At 38.3% G+C, this 13107-nt stretch overlaps 1 protein-coding gene across 2 annotated transcripts in view; it reads right to left on the bottom strand.

Moving 5' to 3' along the window:
* Positions 1-598: 598 nt before the first annotated feature.
* The window catches only part of LOC128872973 (alpha-tubulin N-acetyltransferase-like), a 15729-nt gene continuing 3220 nt past the window's right edge, over positions 599-13107 (bottom strand). The window contains exons 2-8 of one of the 2 annotated variants that reach the window (XM_054116198.1): positions 8009-8158; positions 6267-6438; positions 4230-4371; positions 3319-3427; positions 2910-2997; positions 2629-2675; positions 599-953 (exon numbers count right to left, since the gene is read on the bottom strand). In XM_054116198.1, the coding sequence (XP_053972173.1) occupies positions 659-953; positions 2629-2675; positions 2910-2997; positions 3319-3427; positions 4230-4371; positions 6267-6438; positions 8009-8158 (1003 nt within the window). In that variant the 3' untranslated portion in view covers positions 599-658. The remainder of the gene's footprint in view (positions 954-2628; positions 2676-2909; positions 2998-3318; positions 3428-4229; positions 4372-6266; positions 6439-8008; positions 8159-13107) is intronic. The other variant, XM_054116199.1, reaches the window with a different exon arrangement.

The following is a 13107-nucleotide window of genomic DNA, read 5'->3' as shown; positions in this document are numbered from 1 at the left end:
TCTTGTACATTTCGAATATTGTATAAAATTACAAGCCAGTTTACATATGATTCCTACACGATTAACGTCAGTCGTGTACTACGATTTAAATTTATTCTTTTATGAAAAATTACTAGTGATTTCAACGTTACAACTAATCTGATTAATTGAAATACATCCATTAGATATTTATATTAGTATAAATACTTTCCATATATAACTAAGCTTTAGAAATTACTATAATTAAATCATTATTTAAAATGGTACAAAAAATAATATGGTAAATTAAATGAAAGATAACTTCTAAATTTTAATCACTGTGACCTGATATTAAATAGTTTCTATATCTGATTTCACATTTCCTAACTTTGAATACAATCTCACAATATATAACAAAATCGTAATGTAGGGAAGAACTATTTTTGTCAATGGATATACACATTTGTTTTTATCTGTTAAAATAAATTGCATTGCGACAAACCTTTCAATTTTTTCCATTTTTTTTTCCATGAAGCTTATTATAATTATCGTAAGTATTTTATTACGGGAAGTGAACTTTTACGATTTCGTCACATATGCAAGCAGTAAAATTTATCAACACAATGTCTTCAAGGCAGTTAATAAATTAAAAATAATTCTACCCAGGGAAATAATAATTTCTCATTTTTTTTCAGTTGCATTACCATAAAGGTGAATGATAAAATTTGAGGTCCAATCGAGTGTGTTGATTAGTACCGGCTACTTCTTGACTACATGAGGGAGACGGTTTCATGTTCTTTTCGGTCTTTTCTGTGTCTCGTAAAATAGTAGCAAGGGGAGTTGGTTGATGATCGGGTAAAGCAGGCGTTGGTACCGTGGACAGTTCGCTTGTGCGTTGCTTCTGTTCCTCTTCAGAGTAAATACTTAATGAGCGTGGTCGGTCTGGTTTCAACTGCATAGCAGTAGGTGTCCTTGATTGTTCACTGAAAAAATAACTTTCCATAAAATTGTAGTGAAAATTTAGTAAGACATAATGACATGCATTTCAGGATTATAATTCCTTGTCACGTTCAGTTATGTGCTAATTACTATGATTCCCTGGAGTCTTAATAGCTGTACTATGATTTTCCCATAATAGAATGGAAATACGAAAATTGTGTTTCTATTAATCAATGAAATAATTATGAAAATATAATACTCTAGTTTTTATTTTGAAGCTGTACAATTCAAATACATAGTGAAATGCTTCAAATTTTATTTATTCGTGCTTTTTATATTTTATTTTTTATCTTAGATCTTTACAATCACGAGATAAGATAATGCAATGCATTCGTGACATTGTAATAGAGAATACTTATATCATGCAGGGATCACAGCTGTTGCAGGTGATGCGCAAGAAATTACTTACTCTGCAAATAAAAGTGAAAGGAACATGTTGCCAGTGTGCAGAGGATTTTGGGGATATTGAACTTGTGTTTTCATAGGAGTGGAATTGCTTAATATCTGTCAACGAAAAAGAAGTAAACGTGAATTCATGCTAAGCTTTCAATGAAACTCTTTTAATAATATGTACCGGTGCAAGTGATGATTTAAAATAATAGTATACATATCACAATAAATAAATACAGCATACATACATCATACATACATACATGCGCAAATTAACTTAATAAAAAATATGATTTCAATAAACCGAGTATTTGTGCGTTAAAAAAGTGTCGCTGGAACAAAGCATCCATTGAATGACGTTTGCTTTTTGAAGTTATTCTTTTAAGAATCATACCCTTTATAGCATTTTCTATCTATACCATAAGTTTGTCATAGTATAAGAAAATTCAGTATGCTACGTTTAGTTAATTAAATTATCCCTATGAACTACAGTCAACATTTACAATACTTTCGTTTACAATGAATGCTACAAAGAGTTCTCCGTTTCTTATTTACAATTTGTCAACTATCGTGTCAACAGTATCATTACACAGTCACTGTACAATGGAGTTATAGCATTTTTAAGAACAATATAAAATCATGATATTGTGACAGACGCAAATCCACTTTTTTTTATATCTAGGTATCTAAATAAATATTAAAATAAGGAGGGTTCATCGTCGAGATCCTACCCGACAATATAGAATATTTTTTACATTACCATTTTACAACAATGTAATGTTATTCGACTTGAATGACCTCGAGCAACATTCGAGATATTAAATGAAAGTAAAGGTCGGGAAACATTCATCACGCGTTTGAACGTGTGCTGGCAAGAGGTAACGTGGACACATTCTGTGTAAAAATAGTGAAAGCCATTTTTGCCGTGTGTTATCGTGTTATTCATTTTCTCTTAACCCTTTAACGGCCAGATGAAATGTTTTGAAGTCTCAATAAATGGTTACCTCACTAACAAGTTAAAATTTCTGATACTTTTCGATTAAGCGTTTCCATCGGCTATTGCACATTCTAGTTATCGATGGTGCAACTACGAAGTTTAAATAGTTATTTCCCTAAGATGACTTATCTGGCCATCGAAGGATTAATTAAAGCTTCGACGTCAGATGTCTGCGAGAGGATCGCCTCTCTAAGGTACGAACATAGAAATTCACAACTAATTTATTTAAGCAGCTTGCAGGGATCGTTGAACGATCTGGATGACTATCTTTCGATTTTACTCACTCGGTACGTTCGACTGATGGACCAAGCACAGCAGTGTTATGGATTATCTAGAAGAAAGCGTTAATGAGTCCTTAGTTGCGTTTCACTGTATCATTAAGAATATGAATGCGACTAAGTAAAAGTGACTAATGTTATAAAGATATTTAACGATGCTTTTTTAAGCAGTGTACTTTAATGAAAAAATGTCCAACTTGGAATAGTTTAGTACTTCTACTATCTCATTTATAAGAAGCTTAAATATGAGTTATAATAAAACGATCAAGTGTAGTTCTTGTACTTACATTTGCCATGGAACAAGGAGGCCGTGCTGCGGCGTATCTGCCGATCGAATTACGCGCAACAAATGCAGGATACTGAACGCCGTTCATTCTAGAAAATAGAGAATATAATTCGTGTCTTTTTTCTTTTTCTTCTTCCTTCGAAGTTTCATCCACTTGACGTGGCTCATAAATGTGTACGGAACTCATACAGCAAGTGATAATACAAGAGTAAGAAGCTAGTTGCAATGCTCAGTTAATATCAACAATGGAGTACAAGAATGTTGTTACAATGTCGATACATTTGCAGTATTGTAAAGCAATTATGACTTTAAAGTACGTATTAATAACACATGTTATACAAGTTACACGTATACTTTGCAGCGTCGCGTATATAGAATTTCCAATTCTATTGTTAGCATACCATACATACCCAGAATTACTTTTTCCGTTATTGTTATTATGAATGTTATTTGATCCACCGATATCGTTTGTCGTTTTAGCAGGTAAGCTATATCTATTTGACCTGACATCCTGGCGCTCTGCAAAATATGAAGTGAACACGTCACCAATTGTTAATAAACAATTTCAGCGGTACAAATTTTACGATCTTTGGCGACGGAATATTTTTGTGTAATTTTTAACCACGTTTAAAAACGATCAATTTTCAAATGAGACCAGCTGATTTATAATCGTCAGAAGCACCGTGACAGGGAGTGTATTGTTCGAGGAGAGTTTCAAGTCGATCAAAGGAATCGCATAATAGGGCCATTAATCGTGTATAGGATGGCATTGACCGCGATTTCGTACCTCTTCAGGTATGAATTACCGATTTGGGGCACGAGGTAGCGAAGGACAAGATTGTGAGACGACCTTCGTTTCACCATTCTTGTATCTTTAACTCGAAACCAGATCCTTGAATGGATTCATGGATAAGCCTTGCACTTTTGCGGACGCGCCTTCGTGACGGAGAGAACGGGTTGCTTGAAATTGGTAAACCTCTTATATAGATAGGAGCTTCGAGTAACAAATAAAAGATGAAAATTCCAGACTAAACTATACAATGAAATGAAAATTTACGCTTTCTCGGTTACATTTCCTTTGACTGCGTATCCTACGATAGTAAACACCACTTACTTTCGACGAACACAAACTTTTCACATTTTTTGTTATCTAAATATTGTACTGTTGCACGGCACGATACGTCCCCTTCGTTAATTGCGTGTTTACTTAAAATAAAAGCGTAAAGGTCGGGAGTAAGTATAAAAAAAGTATAACCGGTGTCTGAATAGTTTCGTGACCGACTGTGCGAGATTCGTGTTGGCAAAATGCAGAAGTGCGTACCATCGTCGAAGAATCCTTCGAAGACGACGAATTTATTATTCTGCGGGATTATTTTCGAGAGGCCGTAGTACTTGTCCAGGAAGGCTAAGAATTTCCCCGAAGGTCGATCGATCGCCAGCTTCCATGGCCTAATGTTCTCCTCCTGAAAATTGAAAGCAACATTAAATCGTTGCCGAACGTGCAATCAAATTTCACGAACGGAAGATGAATCAATGTTACCGCGAATGAAACGACGAAAATGGTACTTGGAATCGCATTAAATTTATCGGTACAACATGCAAGTTGAGTTTTCTCAAATGTATAATTCTATTTAGTACTTGACTTGTTATTTTATCGTGAAATAATACACAAGTGAACGCGCCAGGTCGAAACACACAGTTTGAACGAGTTCAGTCACCTTTTGGATTACCTTCGACCGTAACGCCCACGCATAACGACCTTTTGTCACGCTCCTATTTAAGATCATTCGCTAATTTGCCACCGTAGGCCTGGCCGCTATTCTTTCTTATCAAGAAGTGGTCACGAAACTAACATTCTTGGTAAATAATGATTTTCCTTGGGGTTCGGTGCCTTTATCTAATAACACTGCGAGAAACGGCGATAGCAGTAGTTGCTATAATAAATCATTAACGTAACGTAGGCGTGTGGAAATTTTTAAATCGAAACAGTAAAAAATAGATAGAGCCGATAAATGGCAATAAAACGCAATTGGTATGGAATATACACGATTTAGTTAATTTAAATGTGAAAGCCTAAATACTCTTTTGGAAAACCCTTTGTGGTTCCGTAGTAAAATTAAATCACCCATCGTGTGGATGTCAACGAGGTCACGTGGTCTTATGGAGAACAGAAGAAAATGAGTATTGATCGCTGACCGCGCAAGACGCCAGTCTTGGAGGTTGGAAAAAAAGTAGTCATTACTCTCTTTAATGCCTGGCTTTGTGCTCAACCGTACGTTCCGGTCTGTGTCGTTTCGACTGCATGGAAACCTAAGAAATCCTTCATTTGAACGAAAGTCATAACGGTACCGGAATAGCGACATGCTACTACAACTATTCTAATAAGTATCGTTCATACTTTTCTGCTCGCGATTACTGCACAAAATAAATTACTAGAAAGGGGTACGTAACGATTCTTCCCCACGATTCACTTTACCATTATAAAGGAAAAAAATAATCACACATATCATTATCATAGACACATTAATTACAACAATCGTGTACGTTATGTGATTAAAGTGAGACTTTATGCGATTTTTAATATGGTACTTGCTTTTTTATTTAACGAATTTCTGTTAATTGACAACGACCACTGTTCAGTCGTCTTTTGGTGTACGACGGAGCAAATCGCGGTAATTAACATATATATAAAAAAAAAAATCATTGAATAAATGGGGCACTACGGTTCAAAGAAGGCCACGAAAAACAACCCTGCGCAAGGCCAACGAGAAATTCAAGAGGCTACGCAGAAATGTACTCGTGGCTCGTATCCTAGATTTTCAAGCATCGTTCTGTTATGGTCGGCGCACTGTTGTCGGAATCACAGCAAGTGCTGGCGGCTTAGCGACACGTGAATTCACATTGTGGTTTCGCTCACGGTGCCTTGGTTACTGCGATTGCGAGCCCGTACGGTACTTTCCCGTAATTAATGCTTATTAGCCTCACTTCAGGTTGTTTTATGGAATCCACTATTAACGCGCGTGTGCGTGTTTCTCGTCCATCTGGGGGGAGGGGCGGAAATTATGAAAAATTATAGGAATCTACGGGAATCGCGAACTCGGCGTGTAACGACTCGGGGAATCGCGTTGCGAAACTTTCCAGCGATTACCATTACGTGTTCCCCCGTCGTTTGGGTGTCGCGAACTATTTTCTTGGAAATAGGGAAAGGGAAACACGGTCGCCCCGGCGTGTACCACCGGTGGCTCACACTCGGGTGTCCATCAGACGGCGTACACTACCGCGCCGCCCCATGGCGAGAAACACAAACAGCAGCGCCGGCGACAAGACGAACGAAATCTGAAAACCTGTAATTACTTACAGAGAGCATGTACTCGTAGAGGATATTTCCGAGGCCCATGCGTTGCCGGGACTCGTGAACATAAAAGTCCAAAACGCACCTGGGCTTCAGCTGGTAATGAGTTCCTGTCTCGTCGAACATGAAGAGATTCTTCGATCCGGTCTTTAGCAAACCCACCACGCAACCCAGTCCGCTGCAAAATCGAAGCAAGGTTGTAACATTACGCGCGGATGATTCATAAGTTTGCGGTCCATCGTTCATGGCTCGTCGTCGTTAGACGTAGATAGAAACGGTTCGCGGGTGATGATGCTTGGGAGCATCTGTGCACGACCGAGTGAGTCAAAGTGCTTAATAACAGCCTAGAACTGGATCGCATTCGTCGCCGTGACATTTTCACGGCGGATACCTCGATATTTTGCAGAAATTTAATTCCCGGAAATTAACTTTACTCGCGAGTTTAACTTTAAAGGTCATCCAAGACATTTCTCGAATTGGAAGTACACGAAGTAATATATAAATTGTTCACGGTGATATTTATTGTAATAAACGTGCCTGTAGTTACTGAATCCTCGAATTAAACATTACACAGTGGAACCTCGATAACTGCATGAATTTGGAACTGGAAACTCCTGCAATAATCGAGGTAACCTACCATACTCTACTATAACCCGCACCTTCCTTAGCGAACATGCCACAAAGGAGGATCTCATGCAGCAATCGAAACTCCGCTGTACTTTCAATTCGCATCTTCTAGGAAGTCTCATGTTAATCGATATTTCTAGGATCCAAGCCTGGTCTAGTCATCTCTGAATTACGTACTTCGTGAAGCACCCTGTTTGACTTTCTAATCTACCAATAATATTAAAGATCAACCGTTACGGCATAGCGTGCACAATCCAAGGCAGATTTTATGTCGATAGAACCCGCTTCGTCGCGAAGACGAAGTGTATACGAGCATTTACCGTCGGTAATTAGTTGCGCGCGTCGTTAATGTTAAACTTTATAACCCGTTGATTATTACAGAACGCGTTACGGTGTACGTAATTATCAATTTTCCCGTTGGAGGTGGCCGTGGAACGGGAAGCTGGCCAGAGCAAATACGAGATTCTGGGTCGACGACATTGGTTCTCCAAGGATTCTGCGAGGACGGGAACGATGGACTCCCTGTAGCCAAGGCGACACCAGACACGACATATCGATCCACCTTCCATTTTGCACGCCCGGAACCCCTTATCCTGGGGAAGTACAGCTTCCTTTCTGCTCACCGGCTCGGCTTCCAGTTACGTTTTTTAAAGGATGCTTTGAGCTGCCAACGACGTTTACCCACGGTTTTGCGGATGCAATTAAATCGAGCATTTTAATTCGAGTACAGAGACACGCTCGGAATTCTTTTCCTTTCAAGAAAGGGTCACAGTATCTTAATTCTTCTTACGCGCTTTATCTCATACTTGGTTATTTGACTTTCTACATTGTTATTAACTACTATAATCGATACAGGCCGTCCAATGAGCATTTGAAAAATTTGAAAAGTTTAATTAATTTATGAAACGATTCCCGTTAGAATAAAAATCGAAGACGCGAAAGTGACTGAATTCATTATTCGGTATCCTCATTTGCATTTTTCGAAGGTTGCGGTACCTTAATTACCGAGTTTCACTTGCGAATTAACGATCTAGAGATGGCTGTTGTCGATATCAAATATTACGACAGAGCTAGAAATTCCGTGTGAACAGTTTGCTGTGGAAAGTGTTTGGAAAACTTACTTGTTAGCTTCGTTGTCCACTAATAAATATACCAAATGGTCCGTGTCTCGAAGTTTTAGGGTGCTAGTTATTGGCTTGTTCAGACCCTGAGCCCTTGCCGAAGCCTCGCCCATATCGTCGAGGACTCTGCCCAATTGCCTCTGGCATTCGCTGAAACAATGCGTTTTTTAAGTGTACATACATCTCGATACAGCGTCGAACACAAATGAGGTATGAAAGATTCAATTTGTCTCAACTGCTAGTTATTTTTTTCGTTACACCTTCGATATTGCATGCGATTTAATTTAATTATTTTTATCAATTTTATTAATACAATCATCTATAGCTTTTTTTTTTGTAAATATTTTTCTTAATTATTGGGAACAGGTTAGCAGGCTGTGTTTGTGGTTCGCACACCTCGAGCAGCACGAAACATCTGCTCCACTTTCAGCTGTCTTCTCTGTCCACATTTTCTTTATAATTAATTTACTTAATTGCTTCTTTTTAAGGAAACAATCTCACGAATCTTGGGAAAACCAACCACCTTTCTTTGATTCGACGCACATTCTTCGCTACATTCAGTGGGAGCATTTTTCTTCTAAACAGAATAATTCGTGTACTTTTAAATCACAAGTTCATAAAATATCGTACTCTGCATATACTCTGTATATGGCTGCGTATACTCCAGCCTTCTTTCAGGGGCTACGTAACATTTACGAAACTTCTAATTGAAAATTAGTATTATGTATGTAATAATATGTACGACATACGGTATGACATACTGCGTATGTGTCTATAACTATATACAATCAATGTAATTGCCTTTAGTACATGTTTTTTCAGGTCAGAAAGAAAATAAAGGCGTCAGAATCTTGCGTCGACTGTCTGTTGGTTTCTATAAGCCTTTTCTTCCAAACACGGTGATTGGTAAATCGATTACACAATCCGATTATACGTTGCCGCTTTGAAATTAGCGTCTGACTCATTGCCGACGACGCACCGTTGTGTGTTTTCTTGTTCCGCATACCTGAAACCGCAGGAACTAAGGGGAACGTTATTTGCTATTGGAACTTAGAGCACTTTATTTGCTATTTGTTATTCCACGAGGATTCGTGTATTTTCAATCGTTATTTCTTGTTCAGGTAAAATTCTAATGCCCATTTCTGTCGTAGACTCGTACTAATTTCTCCCGAAATTATGACTTTGCTCATTTTTAACTTTTATTTTAGTATTTTAGTAGTTTCAAAAAACATTCTTTCCAATTGAAATTCTCCCATTTTCCAGAAACTATTTCTCAAACGTGCAAGAGACTGCTAGTTTCTCAGCTTCTTCTTGTTCATCCTTCATCTAAAAGAGGCAGCTAAATAAATCGGACGACGGTTCACCTCCCCTTGTAAGGACCGCGCAAAGACCATACAGAATCGATGACACGTGGAACGTGTCGACTGACGTAAATAAGACGATTTAAAATGCCAAACGATTCTTTGTTGACTACGAAACACGAACGTCAAACACAGCCCACGGACTATTTTTTTCCTTCCAACTTACACTGGTCGTCGGTCGCAGAATCGATCATACCATAAGTTAATGTGGTGTAAGTACCGACCCAATTCCAGAACTGGATACGAGCCAATCGTCTACTTTGCAATGCAAACTGTGATGGATTAACCATGCACGGTAATCTTGTCATGAGACATTGAAACAGTGGCGAGCGATGATGGATCATCGAGAGCCACGTGATCGTTTAACTGCACCTTCGAGTTTCACGTGTCGCAAGGGCACACGAAAGTTAGGTAACGTTTGTAGTCTGGGGTCAGATAGGGTAATTCTGACCACCGTACTTTATTACCCTCGATGTAAGGAGGAATGGGGAGAAATAATATTTATTGTGTAGGGTAGAGGTTGGGTTGGGTACCAGGGGTTGGGTAACCTCGAACTTATTACAGGTCAAGGTCTTTCGAGGCCACCAAAGGGCACTCACGAAGGGTCACTTGCAATCCATCCACTGCAAAGGATGGATACGAGAGGGAATGTGTAATACTTTTCTCCTCTCGTATTACAAATTCGTAGTCGCGTAATTTATAAATTGTAGAGAGTGGGCATATCAAGATGGTTCACCCTGTATATCCCTTTGACTGCGGGACCATTTTTGCTGTCCTCAGGGGCTGTAGCAACCCCGTGGTACCCGAGCTAGAGGGGGGCCAGCGGACCCCAATTAGATGAGAAGTAAGAGATACTGCACAAACAGTATAAAAAAAAAATGCACGAGTCATGTAAGACGACGATAAGAAGAATGGAAATATGCTATAGTAATAAGTAAGCAGTAGTGCAATAACTTTGTGTAATAAGTTACGCACTTTAAATAAACGAATGAATGAATTACCATTTTTGCTGAAATTCTAACAGGCGTAGAGGTGTGAATTTAAAAAAAAGTATCACCTTATAGAGAATAACAAAACGAATCTTTTTTACATTTATAGTTTATTCATAGGACGTTTAGTTTCAGAGATAAAAATCGAGAACTCAGAAGACATTTTTCCTAATATTCAGTTCTAGCAACAAACTTCTAACTTTTCAATTTTTATTTTCGAAACTAATCGTCCTACGAGTAAACTGTAAATATAAAAAAGTTTCATCTAATCATCCCCTACAAGCTGATATTTTTTAAAAATCAATTCGACGAACATAAACATTTCTCGAGGGCGTATACACACGTCCTTTGCAGTCGAAGGGATATGCATAGACGAGTGTTCCACTTTCTCGTAAATCTAAAGAGCACGTAACAGCCTGATATTTCTCATCCATTCGTTCATTAAAATATTCCACGATCAATAAAGTTGACTTTTGAGATAACGTTTGTTTGGAGTGAAATACACACGCGACACTTATCGAAGATGCTACACGAAGTCGCGTAATAAAAGCGTTGTCGCTTCATCGACGATATTTTATCGCGTCGTGTGCAAGAGCTCCAGCGAACTTGTACTCATTAACGTTGATTCTGCAATAGAGAGCATCGTCGCGAACCAGTGAAACGCGAAACAAACCGGAGCGATTCGGTAAAAAAGGGAGATCAAAAAGCGCGAGGTTTAACGTGTCACGGTACTTTCACGTGAAAACGGAGAATCGTTTTCATGAATATGTATCGCAATCGTAAATTATGACGATCGTTCCACGGTGAAATCATCGCACTCGTTTTCTAAAGTGTCCGCGGAGCTTGGGGAAACAGCTTTCTACCGTTTCTCGTATTTGCCTTAACGTTTATCGTTTTCAGCGTTCTCGGAATAATGTAGAATATTGCCGGCATGTTATTATCGATTAGCTTTTATCCGGGGCTTCTCTCGCGTGGATGTTGGTTTAAATAAATTCGTTGAGATTACGCATGCTTAACATTGAAGTGGCAATTGGAGCGAGTAAATATTAGAAATATTTCGTTTGCTCGAATTTATTAGCTTTCGAACAAGGTTTTGCTCGTATTTCGATGTATAGATAACGCTATTTTCATTGCGTGAGGCTGCATAATTTCCTCGCTAGCATCAAGTCGCGATCGTTAAGCACCTATTACTTTGCTGACATAACATACTTTGCTTTAACAATACAACCGAGATTTAAATTGGCACGATAATGTAGCGTGCGATCATGGAGAGGTTGCTATACCCATAGTCTGGACATGTGGGGCTGCATCATGCGAGATTAGAGAGAGAAACTCATTGTTTCATCTTCCGTTCGGTTCGTTTAATTTTACAACAAAATTAGAGTGCAGAGAATATTACTTTATCGTACAGTGATAAGCTTACGATATGTGAAAAAACTTTACGATTGAATATACTGTATTTACACATATTTATGTATTTATTTGTATCGATATATATTTTTATACTGCATTTATATATATAAAAATATATTCAATTTAAATTTAAAAAAATTATATGTTCGTCGATAATAATGATACAAAGGAATGCAATTATGTTATCTTTTCATGTACAGTTAGTCCAGATTAGATCACATCTGTGGAGTATTAATCAGAGAACGAGATTGTTCGATTAGCACGATACGTTGGCAAAATTGAACGTCCCGAATGCCTTTGAAATTCTTTGAAAACTATTTTCCAATGGCGTCGTCTTACCAAAGCAAAGGGATCGCATAAACATCCACGCGTTCCATCGAACGAGAACGATCGATAAATCTACTTCCCCGATCACCTTGATCCTTCATCGAACTTGTACGTAATATCCCCCGAGTGAAGATCAACCATAGCATTAACCCACATAACTCGATACACATGCTCCGTAGAACGTGAAAAGTAAACGCGGTATATTCCAACAGAAACGGTCAAGATCTTATTCGAATAGGCGAACGACGAATGAAAAACCAAGGTGCAGCAATTTGTTTCTCAAGTTTATTCCATGGAACGTTTAAATTTCTACTTTCGTGAAATATTGAAATTCTATAATTCAAATGGTAATTTTTGTTTAATCCTTAAATCGTAATTGGACTCTTTGAGGCATACATAGTATTTTTAGCGAATAAAATTTGTCGAAGCTTGTCCAGTTGTCTTCGTTTTGTATTCAATCGCGAAAAAGTAGTCTGCATGGAATAGTTTTGTCTCTCGAGGTAAATAAATTCGGTCACGTGGCGGTTATGCAGTATGGTTATGCAGCATTGACGCATGGATAAACCAGCTGGGAATGATATATGTATATCGCGAGGGAGAAGCGATAATTATTGTCTTTATCGTTGCGATCGCGCAGCAGGGCGAATAACCGCGGCACAATTTCATCACAGACTTCCGGGAGCGTTGCGAGTCATCGCTGAAGTATTTGAGAACGTTCGAACGAAGTCAGTTTCCTAGCTTGCGAAATGGGACGCGAAACGTACTAATGCCATGCGAACAGATCGGGAGTACAGATACCGAGCGAACAATGAAATGTGTTGAAAACGAGTTCTGAAATGGTGGGAAGGGAAAATCGTGTTCCACTTGTTCTAATATATTTATATATTTCTAAGAAATGTTCTAAGAATATTTCCTACTTTCTAGTTTTATACAAGTGTACACTTCGTTAGATATTACGTAACTTCATACTAACAGGTGTGATATACTCGACTTATCTAATACCGTGAAA

Source organism: Hylaeus volcanicus, chromosome 2, assembly GCF_026283585.1.
Source record: "Hylaeus volcanicus isolate JK05 chromosome 2, UHH_iyHylVolc1.0_haploid, whole genome shotgun sequence".
NCBI classification, from domain to species: Eukaryota; Metazoa; Arthropoda; class Insecta; order Hymenoptera; family Colletidae; genus Hylaeus; species Hylaeus volcanicus.
Note: the sequence above shows the minus strand (reverse complement) of the source record. Positions and strands in the feature narration are given on the sequence as shown.